Source organism: Chaetodon auriga, chromosome 13, assembly GCF_051107435.1.
Source record: "Chaetodon auriga isolate fChaAug3 chromosome 13, fChaAug3.hap1, whole genome shotgun sequence".
Classification (NCBI taxonomy): domain Eukaryota; kingdom Metazoa; phylum Chordata; class Actinopteri; order Chaetodontiformes; family Chaetodontidae; genus Chaetodon; species Chaetodon auriga.
This window is the reverse complement of record NC_135086.1, coordinates 2,643,822-2,661,520: the sequence shown is the minus strand read 5'-3', so window position 1 is coordinate 2,661,520 and position 17,699 is coordinate 2,643,822. Positions and strand designations below refer to the sequence as shown.

Sequence of the window (17,699 nt, the reverse complement as noted above, 5' to 3'; positions counted from 1 at the left end):
GTTGGTTTGAAGTGTCCTGATTTGAGTTACTGTTGCACCATGAGTTCATCCATGGCTGGAAAATGATCACGGACATTCACGTCTGATGCAGATAAACTATCCTTCATCAGATCCCGAGGTTATTATCTGCTGTGTATAACTTCCTGTCATGACCTGACTGAGGCAGCACACTTAGGTCACGTCAAGAAGACAGAGCCATTTCCTCGATAACTCAAGTGGACCTTGAAAAAAGATTCTTTTGATAAACTATTATTTCCAAGATCAAGAACAGCCAACAATAATCTTGACATGTGACCTTAATGGACGCCCACCAGCTAATCATAAACTAGTATTTTCCATTGGCCAGAGTTTTAATCCTGTTCTCCTTCTATCACTCCATTTGAAAGGAATAGATTTATTGTCTGGAGTTTGGAGAAAAGGTTCACAGTCTGTGAGGTAAAAAGGAAGTTGGTGTCACAAAGTGGTTAGCCTAGCTTATCATGCTAACATGCTACTGCGTGATGTAAGTTTCCTCACTGCCTCCAGTTTTCATGCTAAGCTACGCTAAACACCTCCTTCGTATCAATCTTCTCGCTCACTGTCAGAAGCATAGCAAATAAGCAAAATGTTTCCTTAATTATAATTCAGTGCTCCATCTGTTTACCCTCCCGTTCTTCCACCCGTCCCTCCACCTCACAGCGTCTCCTCCTGTCTGCGTGGCATCGTCCCCGCCTGAGCTGTAGCTCAGTATGCCAGCGCGAGGCTCAGGAGATAATGCTTATAGCTACAGGACAGATTTATTCCAACATGGCTGGCTGTGCACGCAGCCAAAAGGATCCTCGGCACCTCCCGGAGCAGCGCTGTCCTCTGGAGCGATGAGGACAAAGAGGAGGAGCGAGCCGCCGGGGCCTCAGCAGCACCGAGGAGTGCACTCAGTGGCACGGCAAGAGAAATCAGACCTCCTCCACCAGCTCCTTCTTTCTCATTATACACCTCCCTCGCTTTGTCTGAGGATTCTCTGCCTCTGTCCTGCCTGCCTCACACACACACACACACACACACACACACACATATAGAGGCCAGTCATCCATACAGATTACAACACCCACTGAGGGGGCTGAGGACGGGTCCTTGCCTGACACTGAAAAGACACTTATTTTTGGAGCACCTCTGTCTGATCATCACCAGAATAGCTGCTGAGCTATTATAATTTACCAGAGAAACATATGTTTCTCATCGCTGTGATCAACAAAGCCTGGAGTCCTTTTCTACAATGATATCTTGAACTTTTGTTGCATTGAACTCAGGTGCTATTTAGCATTTTCACCAGTTAAGATGATAAATAGAACCTCAGAGGAGATTTGAAAAGCCAGAATTTAATGCACATTCTTCTTTTAATAGAAAAATCATTTGCTTGGCAATACATTTCCCTCTAAACCTTTTCTGTTTAAAGTTTTTTTCCCCAGTTTCCCCAAAACATCTGTAGCTTTGTTGACCCGTTCATACAAGGCAACATGTGAAACCTGATAGTTATTTTTTTAATGGGAACTTTTTGGGTTTTTATCGCTCACGGTTGAGCAAAGGTGAAGAGGTTCTGCTGACAAATCTGAAAAATCCCTCCTCAGGAAATAGGTCAACATTAATCCCAGATCTCTACAACTGTTTTTGGCAGGCAACCACAAATTGAGGTCAGAAAATTCTTGTGGCTGCTGTATTTGAAATACATTTACAGTGTTGTTTAACCTCTTTCCTGCAGTTTGTGCTACTGTAAGCTCATGGAATATTTTTTTTTTATGTTGTTTCATCTCTAAGGTGAGAAGCTGCTTTTGCAGCAACAACTTCCCAGAAACAACTCATTGGCAGGCGAAGTGATTTTGCATTGGCTTGAGTGCAGCTCATAAGCTGTTGATTTGGGTTTTTCATTTCAAAATAATGCTAAGCTATCATTAAAATCAATTATGCGTGATGAAGGGTTTTTTTTCAAGTGGATTTTATTCTGTCCCGCTTTCTCTCAGCCAAAAGGTTGGAAAGGCGCGGAAACCTCAGCGCGCCTCCGGCTCCGTAATTCAAACCCCAATTTTAAAAGTGACCGGGAGAAACAGGGCTGAGAGCTGTGGAGATAAATAATGCAAACAATAATAATAAAAACTGGGATGAGCCTGAGTAACAAGCATTAGGTCTACCTCCCGTGTCTGGCATCTCCTGGGAACTCTTGCAGAGCAACAGATGGTAAACTCTGAATGACTCAGCCACTGCTCGTTCATGCATGGTCCTCTACTGTCACCTGCTGGTCACATGCAGGAAGGATGAACGCCACGTTGAAATAAAGATATCAGGAAAGCTGCCTAAACACACCTTTTTTTGCCATGGTGTGAAATGCTTCATGCAAACTACCATAAGAAGCATTCCTCTACCCTCAAACTGGCTTAATGAATCAATTCAGCTCAGCTACTGAAGTTTGGATGTCCATTGTGAGCGATGATGAAGAGATCTCCACACAGGCTCTAATGATAAACACATGTGAGTCTTCCCACTATCTGGGCCAATTATAGACAGCAGACACTAAACAATCTATCACAGCCGTATAGAAAAATGACCCCCCTGATACAAAAAGAGGATGAAAAATCACATGGAATGTGAAGAGGTGAGAGCAGATGGATTATGAACTATAAATGTATAACAAATGAACCGAGCAGGGGGCTCAGAACTGCCAGACCCGCTCAATCAATCACCGCTCTAACAAGACAGTGGGCAGCATGTTGTCACTGCGAAGAGAAAGAGTCGCAGGCGGCGAATTCCACGCTCGGAGGAGAGTGGCACACAAACACAGGGAGGGATGGAGGGGTGGGAGCGCCGGCAGAGCTTGTCTCTCTGTGGGCTGTTTGTTGTGAGGCTTTGTCAGGTTACAGCCTCATTATGAACCATTTATTTTTCCTCTTTCTCCTGTTTTTGCCGAGGGATGGCAATGGTGCTGGCTGACCGTGCTTTCAATGCAGCCCAGTGGCCACAATAAAATGTTGGTTTTGAGCGTTTCTGCAAAGGACAGATATGTTAAATGTGTGCATTTCATACATTTCTACAATAGGTATGAAAGTGATGCAGTTCAGATGATCAGGCGAGACGAGCGCCGAGCAGCAGACCGTTGATCGAGCCACGTTGGTGGCGACAAAACCGAGTATTTTCAGCCAAAACATGATCTTTTCCAAACCCTAACCAGACCTCAACCACAGCGCTGTCACAACATGAAGTTAAAAACTGAAACTTAAGAGACATAAAATTTAAACATAAAGAGAGATGACATTTCAATAAATCCGTGGTTTGCAGAAAAATGCCGATGCCAACGTTTATCGTGGCGTTCGGGTGCCGACTTTGGTGATGCCCTGAGTTTTCATCTGGCAACAGCAGCAGACATTTCTGGTTCAGAGTAAAATGTCCTTGTTACTCTTGAACTGATTGTCATTGTAGGAGCTTGGTCTGATACCAAACTACCGAGGTGTTTAACTCCCGGTTCCTCTGTCCCATTTGCCGCCACAGCGGTCAAAAACCATATGCGCTTCCAGGGTCAAACACACCCAACGAGGCGAGGTGTCCTACCTAAACACCTGCGCTCTCGGCGACACCCAATGGCACGTAACAGGAAATACACCAGGTGAGCATAATAATTTTTGACCTTGAATCTTTCTGAATATGGCTCTTACAGTCATTCCTAACAGGATGAATTGTAAAGTTCCCTCTTGCGCCACCATCAGGTCAGAATCTGTCCGTTGCTTTGGTTTAGCTTCGTCCACGTTAGCCTGCTGAACTGAACATGTTTGGAGAGGTGGGAATGTGGCTGGAGGGACGCACAGAGGAGCAGACTGTGACACATTCAGAGAAACCCCATTTATTTCTTTCATTCAGCATGTAGAGCTGCATTTTCTGATAAGACGTTCAGACCCAAAGCAATTTTAAACGTGGTACATGAAGTCAGTGGAAAGACAAGAGTGACCCAAACTGGCCATGGGCAGCACAAAATACGACAAAGACAGAGAAAGTTCAGCAGCTAACGCTTCGGCCTGGCTTGGATTCTCCTGCTGCAGCACCACATCATCTCCATAAAGATGACCTCACCGTCCAGCCGGGGCCCCCGCCTCACATCGGCACCACACAGACGGAGCTCAGGGGCCCGGGGACTCGCGGGGGGTGAAGTGCCACATGCAGCCATGTCCAATAAACACATTGTGAGTGCAGGCTGTGCTGTCAGAGTCCAGCGAGTCACAATGAGTACGCTAGCTGCAGGGAAGCCACGGGAGAGGGATGTCCTGTCGTCATGGCCCTGAGACTTTCTTTAGTGCCAGAGGGAACGGAGAGGGAGGAGGAAGGGTGACGGTGATTTGGAGGACACTGTGTCCCTCCTCACCCCACCCTGCACCCTACCGTCCCCTCTCAGAGTCACAGAGGTGTGGAGGAGTGAACAATAAGCCTGTAAGCACAAGCATACACAGACTGAAAGAAACTTTTTCTTTTCTGACTTTCTTTTTGTAAAGCAGGATACCAGTACTTATATTTCTCATTTTGAAAGTGGAGAATCACAGAGACGTGCTTTGGTTTGCTCCTGAGGGTGGGAAAGACATCTGGGACACCAGAACTCTTCATTAAAACCCAGACTAATGACCTTTTTTATGAATTAGCAGTGCTTTAAAGCCTGATGACAACAACTGAGGAGCAGAAAAGCTGGGATGTGACTTTGTTCACAGCCCCAACACATCAAATCATTGTCTTCATCTTATAGAAGTGCGAGATATGTGAGCCTGTCCTTTAAACCAGACCCCACTTTTTTCACACCTGGCTAACAATGCTAATGCTAGTTCTCCTTTACAGACAACATCCAATCACAGTAAACCTCTCTGTGTTTATGTTTGTGTCAGAAAAGGAAATGGTGCAATTCCACTGTTTGACTGACGGTGGTATTGATCACTGGATCAATGTAAAATAAATAGCTTTGATGTAGTAAACTGTTAGTGCCATGTTGCTGTAGCTTAGCTTGCTACACTGGCTTCACTTCATGTGGCTAGCTTAGCTCATTTTCCATGTAGCTTTCCCAACGCTGCTGAGTGTCACGGTCAGCACACGTATGCACAAAAACGCCACGCTGGCATCAGACGGGTGAAGCTAACATGCACTCGAGCGTATGCAGACGTGCCTGGACAGCCTCGTGCACATGCACCTCCTCCCTCCCAGCTTCCTCCTGGCTCAGCTTTTATGAAGGAGTGGTGTGAAACTGACACAGCCATTATCTCTCCTGTAGCAGCGCCACCTCCCCCCTCCTCCCCCTGCCCATCTCTCACCCAACAAGGACAGGAGTCTCCTATCAGAATGAAAGGACTGCACCCGCTTTGTTAAAGATTCTGGTTTAAGGTCACTGGTTGGGTTGTGAAGTCATGCAAATACCAGCATGTGTTCGTAGCAGAACTGGTCTCGGATCAGCGGTTAGGCACGCTGTTGTGGGAGTCTTTGTGAATACAACCTCCAGAGTCTACAAATTTTCTTGCCCTTTTGCCAGTTTTTTTTCCTTCCTTCACTGTTCTTATTTTTAGATTCTTTCTAATAAGATCGCTTGGATTTTCTGTCTCCATTAACCGTAATACTCCATCCTCTCTCCACTCACTCTGGAGCCAAGGCTGACAATGACCTCCTATAGGTGAAACAGCCATTATTTTTGGTTATATAAAATGGGGCCTCGGGTTTCATTATTTTTATGTTCTGGTGCTTATATTTTTGTCTGGGGTCAACCATGTATCTTCCTTAGACAATTGCAGCCAAGTGGAAACCTTCCCGCCTGCAGTCGTGTCACCTCCCAAGGCTCCAGTGTTATAACTCAGGGAGCCTCTGCAGAGGGCCTCGCTTTGCTGCATCACCTTCATTAACCACCGTGCTGGAAGCTTCTCTGTCATCCCTGGTTCGATGGCTCGCCTCTCAACTCCAGCTTAGCCTCCCCAAGTTTATTTTTCCACTTATCTGTTGTGAGGACGGAGGGAGGCAGAGGGAGAAAAAGGGGAGATACCCGAGGCTCGGGCTGCGTTTTTTAATCTGTTATTCTCCTGTATTGGCACGGGCGTCTCCAGCGCGGGGATTAAGAATCCAGACAGAGTGATGGAGCTCGGCGCTGACCCCGGGGGCGGCTGAGGACTGGAGGAGGAGAGGGGAGAAGCAAAATAAATCATCTCTGTGGAATGAAAGACACAAAGACACAAAGAGGAGGGTGGAGGACTGTGAGACAGACAAAGACAAGCGATACAGAGCAGAGCAAGTGAGGTGCTGGCAGTGGTAATGGTCTTCTTGAAGCAGGGAGCAGTCTAAATCCTGAAACATGACCTAAGAGGTTACCTCACAGAGTTGCACCATACAGCACAGCGCTGATAACCAGCCCAGGGTTGACGTGTAGGAGTACCTCTGTGCTTTCACACCTCATTTTCACATGGATGAAGGCATCAGATGAATAAACAAGTTCAAGGTTTCGTGGATACAGGCCTATTAGCTCGCAGGCAAATTGCCATACCCCTCAGCACGCGGTTTTCTACCTTTTGTACAGCAGCAGCAGCGTTTCCTCTGACAGAATGGCGTCCCCGCGGTTTTTAATTGGTCTCGGATGCATTTTCATGTGACCCAGTAAGAGAGAGGTCAAGTCTGCGCTTGTTGTTTCAAGTGTTATTTATTGTTGGAGCATGTAAAATCAGACCCCACCTCCCCTTGACCTGTAATAGACTGTAACTCAGAAACAAACAGATTTGCAAAAATGCTCCAGGAATCAAAACACGGGGTCAGCTGGAAGACAGCGGTTTTTAAAGAGAGGAACTTCTAGTTTCTCGGAAATTGTCTCCCCATTAAACGACAGGGTTTCGTTTGTGACTCAACACAGTGCTCACATGCCGTGTGCAGACTGACAGAGTTGTTGGCTGCTGTAAACACTCCTACGGTTCAGCGTGAAGTGATCGCTGTGAATTCAGTTGTGAGTGCAATAAGGAGAAACATCCGCAGTGCTTGTTCAGCCGAAGCTGGAGCCAGTGCACAGAACCACTGCTGCAAAGTGAGCACATTTATTCAAGTGCTCGACTTGAGTGATGTACTTTACTTGAGTATTTCCATTTTAATAAGAATAATAATAATTTTATATATTTGTAAAGAGCTTTTCTGGGCCTTTGATGTGTTTCTAAAATGATATATTGTAAAGGGTTGAACCCAAATACTAACATATACAAAGTATGGCGGTTAAAATTAGCTCCACGGTTGCAGTAACAGGAGCCATTCTGCTGCTTAATGAGTACTTTTACTTTTGATACTTTAAGTACTTTTTGTTGCTAATACTTTTACAGCCTGCTTTTACTTGTAACAGCGTATTTTTACTCTGCGGTGCTGCTACTTCACTTAACCTAAAATTGATGGGGCTGCGTCCAAAAGCATTGTGTAACTTCTGAAGCAGACAATCCGACATTCACACTCACTTCAGGTGAGAAAGTACGCCGGGTTTGAACTTCTCTGTCAAGCTCCCTATTTTCATTCTTTACACTTCTATTTCTGTCACTTTTCATGTGAACAACTGACAACACCACGACTGTGAACACACTATAAACGTCTTCCAGGAGAGACGTGTTCTAACCCACCTTTAAAGCTTCCTCTGAGCGCTGGAACATGTGCTGCTGTCATTGGGAGATGTTTGTGCGCCTGTTTCTTTTGTACTCGTGCAACGTGAGCGTGTACTTTTCCTTTTCTGAGTGATAACCTGTTGAGATTTGAGAGATGTTTGCGCTGGCTGCTCTGAGATTCTCCTTCAACCTGAAGATGCCCATTTCACCCTGACGCACAGGAAAATCTATGTGTATCTTCGCAGTACTGAAATTCCAGCCTGAGCAGACATTTAGGTGTCTTCCTCAAATGGAATACTGCTCCTAAATCAATAGGAATCAGAAGGAAAAGGGGTCGCTTTGAACATCAGATACTCCAAAATCTTGATCTCTGCTGTTCCCCTTTTTATCCCCCTGCAGACCTCAGTGTCACCCTGAGTCTCTGCTCTCTGACATCTTCAGTGTTTTGTTTCTCTGCATTTCCTTCCTGCGGCTTTCTTTTTTTTGTCGAGATCGCTTCCTGGCTCAAGGTCATTCCTCCTGGTTCAACCTCATCTCCTTGACGTATCGATGCCAGTAGAGCCATCGATACGTCAGAACGTGGTTCTTGGCCGCTAAAGCAAAATCGATATCCCTCAGCGCTCGGCGCTTGTGCTCTAATATCCTCCAAACACCGCCTGCCAAAATATTTATGCTGTATTCATGGGAGATGCTTAGAGAGACACAGAAGAACAAGGAAAGACACTGTGGCTCGTCGGATCTTAAATAGGACACTGTGCAGCTCATATCACAATAGCTTGTGATTTATAGTTTATTGCAGTTCTTATTAAATATTTCAGGATCAGTTTTTCAGTCTTTGCTCAAGTTTGGTGAGGAGTGTGAACGTTATTGATGTGCAGGTTATAGCTGGGTGAACCACCTCATGTGGAACAGCGCCTTTTTCCCTTTTCCACGAGAGCGAGGGCGGCTACTCCTCTGATTGTTCTGTTTACTGAGCAGAGGCAGGGAGAGTAATGAGAGTGGAAACGCTGGAGGGAGAAAGCTCAGGCATGATTAAGCGATACAGCATTTGCTTGCGGAAGCAGAGTTCTCCTCTCCTCTTCTTCACATGCTGACCAGTGGTAGATGGAGGATGTTTGCCACAGGTGTTCGGCCTGACAGCCTTCAGCCCGACCAGATGGGCAGACAGAACAGTGCAGCCTGTGTTAATCTCCAGTTGTCTTTTTGCCCTTGAGGCGAGTGCGTGTGACAGCCGTGTGTGTTTGCGTGAGGCGTATTGACGGTTTGACCTCCTGACTTGATAAACTCTTCTGCACTTCATCCTCATGGACAAACAAAAGCAAGGAACAAGGGGGCTTTGGTATTCTGGCGGCGCACGTCCCATTGTGCCCCCGTCACATCACAGCGGGGGGTATCAGAGACCGAGCAGGGGGCAGCGGGGGTGGGCCTCAGTGGTTAACATGCAAATGAATGGTTTAATGGGTTTGAAAAGGTCACTTGGGTCAAGCCATGTGATAATTCAGTGTCAGGTTAACGCGTCATCAGTGTGTACGTGTGGGTGTGGGTGGGTGGCTGGTCAGCGTTGCAGCTGGACTTCTTCCTCCCGCTGCATTGTCAAAAAAACACCCAGAGGTCTCCAAAAGGGGTTCCTGCTCTGTTCCTCGAAAACCCTGCAAACCTCGTCTGCTGCGCATCAATCAAGCGCAATAAAAGAGCTGCAACAGACAGAGAAGCAACAAAAAGCCGAGGGATTGGAGAGAGACAGACAGCGCGAATAAAGAGCCAAAGAACAAATGATGATGACGGGCAGAGGCTGGCGTGATGGTGTGGGTGGGCAGGCTGTTTGGGAACAATCAATTCTGTATGATATCTTTTTTTTTATTTTATTGATATGCACCCTGGGGAGGTAAATGCCATCATGGCCTGTGCTGTAGGTGTCTGCTTGGTGGACGATTGATTGGTCTGGCATTTGATCCTCTGGCTCACAGTGAAGGATGGTGCGATGGAGTCATGGGAGCACCCGTGGCCGCCTCCCCTCTGCTCCCCGCCCCCGTCTAACCCGCTCGTCCCCTCCTCTCTGCTCCCTCCATCATTTATCTATCCTTTCTGCTGCTATATATCCCTCACTGTCTTGTTTCCCACACAAGTGGCTCTTAAAAACCCTGGTGAAGTGTGTTTTTGTGAGGTTTGAATGGTTCTATTGTGCTAAAAGCCATATAAATAACTGATGGTTAAAAACCTCCACCTATTAAGCTCTTCATCAGCTGTCCATGGTGGCGATTCCCTCTGGTTTCATCTCCCTCAGTAGTAATGAAACGTTAAAGAAATGCAGGTACCAGCCTTTAATTTGCTAAGTAATCCAGGGAGCATGAAACTACTCTTCATCTTATTCATATTCTAGTCGAAGCTATTTAATTAACTGCTGAACACATGTTCAACGATGTGCAAGACACACAAACAATAAAGGAGCATGAAAGGCAGACAGAAACTGACAGAATAAATCAATCACATGTTTAATTTTCTATTTTAATAAGGCACTCCATGCGTAGGAAATCTATATTCTCTTAAATGGTTGATGAATGAAAAGACACATTGCCACATGCAAAAAGGCAGGGAGAATATGAGCGCTGTAATTGGATATCTGTGAATTAATTTGCTCAGTGAACATACTATGAATCACATCAGGTCATAAAACCCAGATGGAGCAGAGGGAGGATTGGCACAAGGTGGTGCAGGCAGACATTCAACATATCAGCCTGAGTGCAGAGTGACGCTTTCAGTAGTCTGCACTGCCACCATGTGGAGGGAAACGGCTCCACAAAGAGAGTGATGAACTGTGAGGTTTAAAGTGAGATTCCCAGAGCGAGCCAAATATTCTACCTTTCAAAATAAAATTGCTTTTCAAGCGATTCATCAAAGCTGGATAAATAGTACAACTGATGTCTTCTCCCCATGGGGAGGAATGTGGAGAATACTCTCTAACCGCTTTGTGTGCATGAACCTGTGAAACCTGACCACCGCTCGAACATGTCTATTGATGAAACTCCATTTCCTCGTGGGAGACTCACTGTAAAAGAATGCAGAGTGGGAGAGAAGCCTGGAGTCGCTCCTATCACTGCCACCTCCTATAACCAAATTTATGAAGACATTTCTTTGGCGCTCGCTTCATAAACGTCAGTATGATAATCCTCAATAATCTCCACCAAGAGGGTGATGGAGGATGTATGTGACAGCTAGAACTGCGCCTTCCCCAGCGGATACAAGACCTTTTTCATCCAAGAGCAGGAACACAAGAATGTTTCTGTATGTTTCACCAGCCATGCATCAATGTGAAGAATGTAGCTGAATCTAAAAGAGGATTCATGCCCATTAATTATGTTCCAGCACCCTATGCAATATTAGAATAGCACAGTAGAGATGTAATCTCAACGCCCTTGATTTAGCCTCCTCAGAGTCTCATCCCATTGTCTTCTACTTGAATCTCAAAGTCTCACACGTCATGTGACATATCTGCAGAGAAATGTTCATGTTGGGATTGGGCAAAGTGTGACGCGAGTGTTTAAGTAATGGATTGTTCTTATGTTTTGAGCTGTCCCACATTTACAAAAATGCACAAACATAAACCAGGTTTTCTTTTAGATTTATGAGTTTTAAATTAAAGCAGAGTAATCTGTAATAGCATTATTAGCTGAAATTACTGTATAGATCCATTTGTCTGCAAGTGAATTACCACAAAAAGTATATTACAGCTATATGTCCGAGCAGGTATAGCAGGAAGTGTGTGTGATGTATCATATTCTTATATACACAATAATACAACAAACACAAAAATACACACTGCTACATACGTTTTTATTCTGTCCCTTTATTTCAATTGGCTTATCAAATGCCGGAGAATTAACTTGTTGAAGAGGAACCCTTGGCAGCGCGGAACTGTTTCAGTCGGACTCTTTCAAGCGCTGCACGCAACATGGAGGAAAGTGAAGACTTACAGAGAAAATAGTCATGATAACAGTGGATAACGCTCATTGTTTCCAAAACATGCTTTAATATTCTGTTAGTAAGCAATGAAATTATTGAAATTCAGGTAAGTCGTTAAATTAACACGCATTTCTAAATTTATGTCGTTAATTTCAAACGTATTGTTGATGTAATGCTAATGTTTTGCTGCTAGCTTGCTAGCCTTAACTTAGCAGTTACCAGTACACTTGACCATAAAGTTGTCTGTTTAGCGACAAAATCAAGTTTAGAAGAAAATATCACACGTTTATAAGCAAGTAGACACCTGTAACTGTTATTTTTTATTGTTTAAAGAACTTGAATTCGCAGTGATGTCGTTAAACGTTGCCCTTAACGTGACTGATGTCCTTTTCTCAGCTGCGGGCAGATCTGAAGATGTTTTGTCCCCGGCTGTGTCTCCGGCTTCGGCCTGGGACTCAAGGTTTCACTGTTCCCCGACAGAGTGCTCACAAACTTGCTTCACTTCAGAAAGCCACTCTGCTTCCCCCAAAGAAAGTCCAAAGTTTGCTTTATCCCTTCAGCGATCTGGAGGCGTACCTGCACAGGTACTGTATTTTTTTGCATTTGTAAGATTTGATTAAATTGTATAAGAGCACATGTTTTTGTATTGTCTGAAGATAAAAACAGTAAGACATATTCTTTCATGTCCTGGCTTGGATGGTTTAATTGATTTGAACGATATTTTCAGGTCTGTGGACACGACACAGTTCCAGCTCTTTCATCCCAGCTTGGAGGATATGGTTAAAGCAGAAAAGCTCTTCTGCTCTTCAGAATTTCATAAGATTGATTACTACATCTCTGCAGAGAGGATGGACCACATACCTCCACTGAAACAGCCAGAGGTTAGTGGGCGGTCAGACTGAGCCATGACGTGTATCTCAGAGCAGTAAAGGTGAAGGTTTAGGTGAGCTGTTTGAAAAATTGTGCATCACTGGGAGAAAATTATTCAGAAAAGTGTAGAAAAACATCTTAAAGACGCCTCAGCGTCAGCTTCACATCATATCATTGAAACGTCTGGTGTTACCTTCAGGGTGTGACAGCTCCAAATATCTACTGAGGCCCCTCCAAACAGACACTTCAGAGTATTTACACATCTGTTGTTAAATTTAATCCGATCTGCACATTAACTGTGATTTAACTAAAAAGAACTCGACTGACTTCATGGATGGGACCCTTCACCCGACACTCGTTTCATTAGAAACCTGTACATAAGAAGAATTGAAGAGCTGTTTGGAGAGCTCTGCTCTCGTGGCTCCTTAACGACACGATCTGCTCATGAGTAGATTCGAAGAACCACACAGTCATAAAGGTTGAACGCAGCTTAACTTTTGCTGCAGCGCACCGTGACGTCGTCCTGCAAGATGCTGCATTGAGCAGTCACACACCTGCAAGCACACCTTCCTGGTAGATAACTTTGTAAGATCAACACTGTTTGTTTACCTCATAAGTGTCGCAGTGAAAGATTCATTTTTCAGAGTAAACTCCTTGTTTTGGCATTTTTCATGTCTCTTCGGTCACATGAAGCAGCGCGCTGCAGCAGCAGACGCTCCTTTGTGGAGGACATTTTTGTGCCGGGGCAGAGAGTGGAAGACGATGAAGAACACGACACCAGATCTTGTTTTCCTGTTCATCTCATGCAGTTCACTGAAAGTCGTTTCCACTTTCTTTGTTCCTGCAAAACAAATTGTGCAGTAACTTTGTGAAGCGGATAGAATTGACAAACTCTGCTAATGTAAAATTCATGAGAGGAGGTTTCTTTTTTTTTTAAGTGACTTCTTATTCTCTGTTGGTTCGGCCTTGAGCAGAACTCCTTTTGGATGTTTTATCACTGTCAGACTGACAGTCTGGAGTGTTTTCACACTGCAGTGGACCCGTCAGATTGCAAACAACCAAATCAAACATAGATACAGTTTATTATTTCATGCTCGAGTGTCACGAAGAGGCCAGCGGTCTCTAACCTTAAACCCGCTCACAGAATAATTTAACCGAGCCTCGCCCGCCTCCTCCCATCGCTGGATTATTAGTGGCTTCACCTGTGCTTGAAAATATGTACAACAAGTGTAAAAGAAGGAGAAGGTGTGTGTTTAAGTGAGTGAGGATGCTGAACATGAAGTTGTTCACTTTGCCCTTCCTCGACCCAAAACACGGACACTGAAATGAAAAATGTAGCGTAATGTCTTTTCGCCCTCCCGCAGCCTCATACATAATTAAGCACGAGTTGACGCTTGATAATAAATGAGCAGATTTATAACCTTATAGACAGTAGTGTTCACTGGAGGGTTCAGAATGGAACATTGTGTTGATTGGACGGCGGGGTCTCTTTGGCATGCCGAGTTAGTTACCACTCTGCCTCTCCGCTCTGTCAGAGGATGATGTATTCGTGGCTTACTGGCAGCGTCGGCCTCCATCCATCTGTCTTGTGTCAGAGAGATGGATGAGCCCGAGCCGTGTCCTGTGGGACTTGGCGGTCGTTGGCACTGCAGTAGCAAAATGTTAGAAGCCAATGGGAGCAGCCCGTGACAGTCAGAGCAGGTGTGCTGGTTAAAACGTTCGCTCAGTGAATTCAGTGAAACCTGAAATGAAACTATTCCAGCATTAACGCGGTAACACGGCGGATTACAGCAGTGCTGCCTGTGTGTGTTCTCAGGTGTGTTTCATCGGCAGGAGCAACGTGGGGAAGTCGTCTCTCATCAAAGGTCTCTTCGCTCTGAGTCCTGAGGTAGAAGTCCGAGTGTCCAAAACTCCAGTGAGTGTCTTAACCGACAGACGGTGTGTCTGTCACACTTTGAGGGTTTAGCCTCTGCAGAGCGTCTTCTCACATTGAGTCAGACCGATGACGGGTTGCTATGAAGTCTATATTAAAATGAATGTCTGATTAAAAAGAGTGTTTTAGAAAGACACCAGCTTGTGATCTGAGTTTAACTGAACGTCTTAAAGTTTGTCTGTTTGCTTTTGGCCTCAGGGTCACACAAAGAAGATGAACTTCTTCAGAGTGGGCAAAGCTTTCACCGTCGTCGACATGCCGGGATACGGACACAGAGCGCCCAGAGACTTCGTGGACATGGTGGAGCCGTACCTGTACGCCAGGAAAAAGTGAGGCTCTCGTTAGCTAGTCTGTGTATTGACGGGTGGTCACATGGTCTCAGCACAAACGGAGAGAATAAATGACCCTCACACACGTATGATGGATGTCCTGAGGGCCAAAGTAAGACTCTCATTAACCATCTGTCTCGTGATAAATACAAAAAGTTGAAGTAACCTCTGCCGTGTGAGTCAGACTTTGGGAGGTAAAACCCATTCACGATGCCAAAAACTTTATTTAATTCAAAGAGCTCTCTGTCAGAAGATCCAGTAATGATTATCCGGCTGTGGTGTATTAATATTTATAATTTACTCCAAATGAATTTTCTACAGTCAATCAGCAGGTTAACACATCATTGACTGCAGCTTCACATTCGTTGGTGGATGGTGTGATCCACTAGGTGGTGCTGTGTAATCACTGCACTGCTGTTGAATTTATTTGCGATGAAGAAAACACTCGAAGAGCCGCAGGAGAAGAAAAACAAACATCTTTTTTTGTTTCTTTGTGATCTTTCAGTCTGGTGAGGACGTTCCTGCTGGTCGACGGCAGCGTCGGTCTTCAGAAGGCTGACATGATCGCGCTGGAGATGTGCGAGGAGACGAGACGTCCATATGTGGTACGACGCGTGCGCACACACACACACACACACACACACACACACACACACATACACCTTCTTCATAAATAATAACATCATCTTGATGGAGAAGATTTCCAAATGACAATAATTATTCACAGTGTTTCCCAGCCAAAAGCAGAATACATGGAGAAAACTGTTATCCACGTCCCAAATAAATGCAGTACTTATATACAAATATAATTATATACAGATATAATTACATGCAGTAATTATTCAGCTCCTCGTACTCTACTTTTGAGTTCTGTCTGATTTCTGTAAACATTTCAGAGCCTCAACCATAAATCGAAGAGTCAGACTCCAACCTCTGAACTCTGAACTGCTTTCCTGAGTCCTCTCCACTCGGGCTTTTGGGAAACTCTGATGAGCATTTTCCACCTTTTTCTGACATTTTATGGATCAAGCAATGAGTCAGTGTAGAAGAAAACATTAACAGAAGAATGGAATATGAAGGTAATCTGCTGCTGCCCTAAAACGTTTCCACGGGCGGTGACTCATTGCGACACAGACATCCTGCGATTTACACACTCTTGCCAAATAGCAGGTTGGTGTGTGTGTGTGCGACATGTTGTGACTTGTACATGAGAAGCTCTGCAGCCCACACGGTGACGCTGACTTAGAGCACAGCGCCTGCCCGAGCCGCCCTGTAAGCTGCAAACACACAGGTTAAAACACAAGCAGACATCCAACCACGTCTGCAGCCGTCGGGACACGAACCAGCAGTCTGCAGGCGGGGAGGAGATGTGTGGCCGGTCCGCACAGAGGAGCTCTGTGCTTGAGAAACGGCGGATTGCGTACTGTACATGCTGACAGCACAGTATGGAGGAGGTGGTAACCAGCTCTTACCCCTCCTCCTCACATCCGACTCATCCTTCTCACAAATCCTCCTCATTATGTCCACAGTGAATTAATGCTGAACGCTCTCACTCAGCTATTTAAAAACTGCTGTCCCCTCTGAAATGCCACCGCTGAGACATTATAATGAAGCGCCTCCACTCTGCGCGCTCGCTGCAGTCAATTATTCATGCTCTCAGGTTATTAAACACTTTGATCATTATTAAGGCTGTGACAGTACAGCTTTTAACAGAGATGAAGCCTCGCCGCCGAAGGCGAAGGAAGCCGGGAGATGAAAGGGTCGGTTTCAAACCTGGAGCAGGCTTTAAAAAGGTCGGATAGGATGCAAAACTAGATTAAGAGACGCTCAGAAAGGCCTAATGTGACTGCGCTGAACGACAGAAGGTCCTACTGTGCACTTTATTACATCTGTGGGTTTGCAGGTTTGAAATCATTACAAGCTTCCAGACACACAGTAATCTCTGAGGAACGTGTGTGTGTGGATGCTGAATCCTGATCCTTTCACTGTGCAGGTGGTGGTGACGAAGATTGACAGATGTCGGCACGGGACGCTGCTGACAAACATACTGCACCTCCAGGATGTGGTGAAAACACAGACGTCGAGCTGCTTCCCGCAGCCGTTCCTGGTCAGGTGAGCGTCACACCTTCATGTATTTCATTCATCTTATCAACAAATCCCATAATAACTTTGAAAGTTTTACTCCTGTAAATGAAACTATGTATTTGAGTCTTTTTATGGGATTTGTGGGCCGTGATAAAAACATGTAATAACACCAGTTTTATCCTTTAAAAGTGACATTTTTGGAGGCTCGCCTGTGAATTCAGCAAAATGTACATTTTCCACAGGATCTCTTCCATTCTCCAAACACCTTTTCACCGTTTCTCTACACAGAAATACTGTTTTTCTGAACAAATTCATCCCAATCGCTGCATTTCCTTCCCCCTAAAACACTTGCAAAGCTTTAATGAATGACTTTGTTCATAATTGTAAGTCCTGTGTTGTTTACCTTCATGTTTACGGGACATTTTGCATCCTTTCTTTCTTTGTCTCTTTCTCTTCAGCTCCCTCCAGTTTTGGGGGATCTACCTGCTGCGGTGCTTCATCGCTCATGTAACAGGGAGCATCAGGTTAAAGGACACGTCTCAGAGCTGACTGCAGGTCAGCGATGGACTCCACGTCGCTCCACGCTTTTATTTTCTAATAAAATGTGAAACACTGTGTTGATGGTTTGGCTGGTTGTCCTTTTACTTTATAGTTAAACATTATATTACCTTCTCCAGATTGCTGACACGAGTACACCACACCAGACCAAAAGTCCACTGAAGTGTGTGGACGAGGACAGTGATGGCGTCTACATACATGACGGCGTGTAGTGAAACTCTGCCTGAAGCAGACAAGAGGAAGAGGCGTTGTGTTACATTAAAGTATGCAGTGTATGCAGAATGTGTAGCATTTAGCTTAGCATTTACAGCTAACTTACAGCTAAGTGTCTTGAAAGCACTCGTCCTCTTACTGCAGTGATGC

At 45.1% G+C, this 17,699-nt stretch overlaps 1 protein-coding gene across 1 annotated transcript; it reads left to right on the top strand.

The window, feature by feature from the left end:
- The first annotated feature begins 11,515 nt into the window (after positions 1-11,515).
- Positions 11,516-17,393, top strand: gtpbp8 (GTP binding protein 8). Its single transcript, XM_076747140.1, has 8 exons — positions 11,516-11,667; positions 11,958-12,145; positions 12,289-12,442; positions 14,248-14,346; positions 14,563-14,693; positions 15,199-15,298; positions 16,687-16,805; positions 17,237-17,393. The coding sequence occupies exons 2-8, from the start codon at positions 11,976-11,978 to the stop codon at positions 17,325-17,327; spliced, it is 864 nt and encodes a 287-aa protein (XP_076603255.1). The 5' UTR covers positions 11,516-11,667; positions 11,958-11,975; the 3' UTR covers positions 17,328-17,393.
- Positions 17,394-17,699: the final 306 nt, after the last annotated feature.

Bases quoted from the DNA above. Each gene is read 5' to 3' on its own strand.
- gtpbp8 (XM_076747140.1), top strand. From the start codon at position 11,976: ATGTTTTGTCCCCGGCTGTGTCTCCGGCTTCGGCCTGGGACTCAAGGT. The intron at 12,443-14,247 runs GTTAGTGGGCGG...GTGTGTTCTCAG, and splicing joins CTCCACTGAAACAGCCAGAG to GTGTGTTTCATCGGCAGGAG. The intron at 16,806-17,236 runs GTGAGCGTCACA...CTTTCTCTTCAG, and splicing joins CCGCAGCCGTTCCTGGTCAG to CTCCCTCCAGTTTTGGGGGA.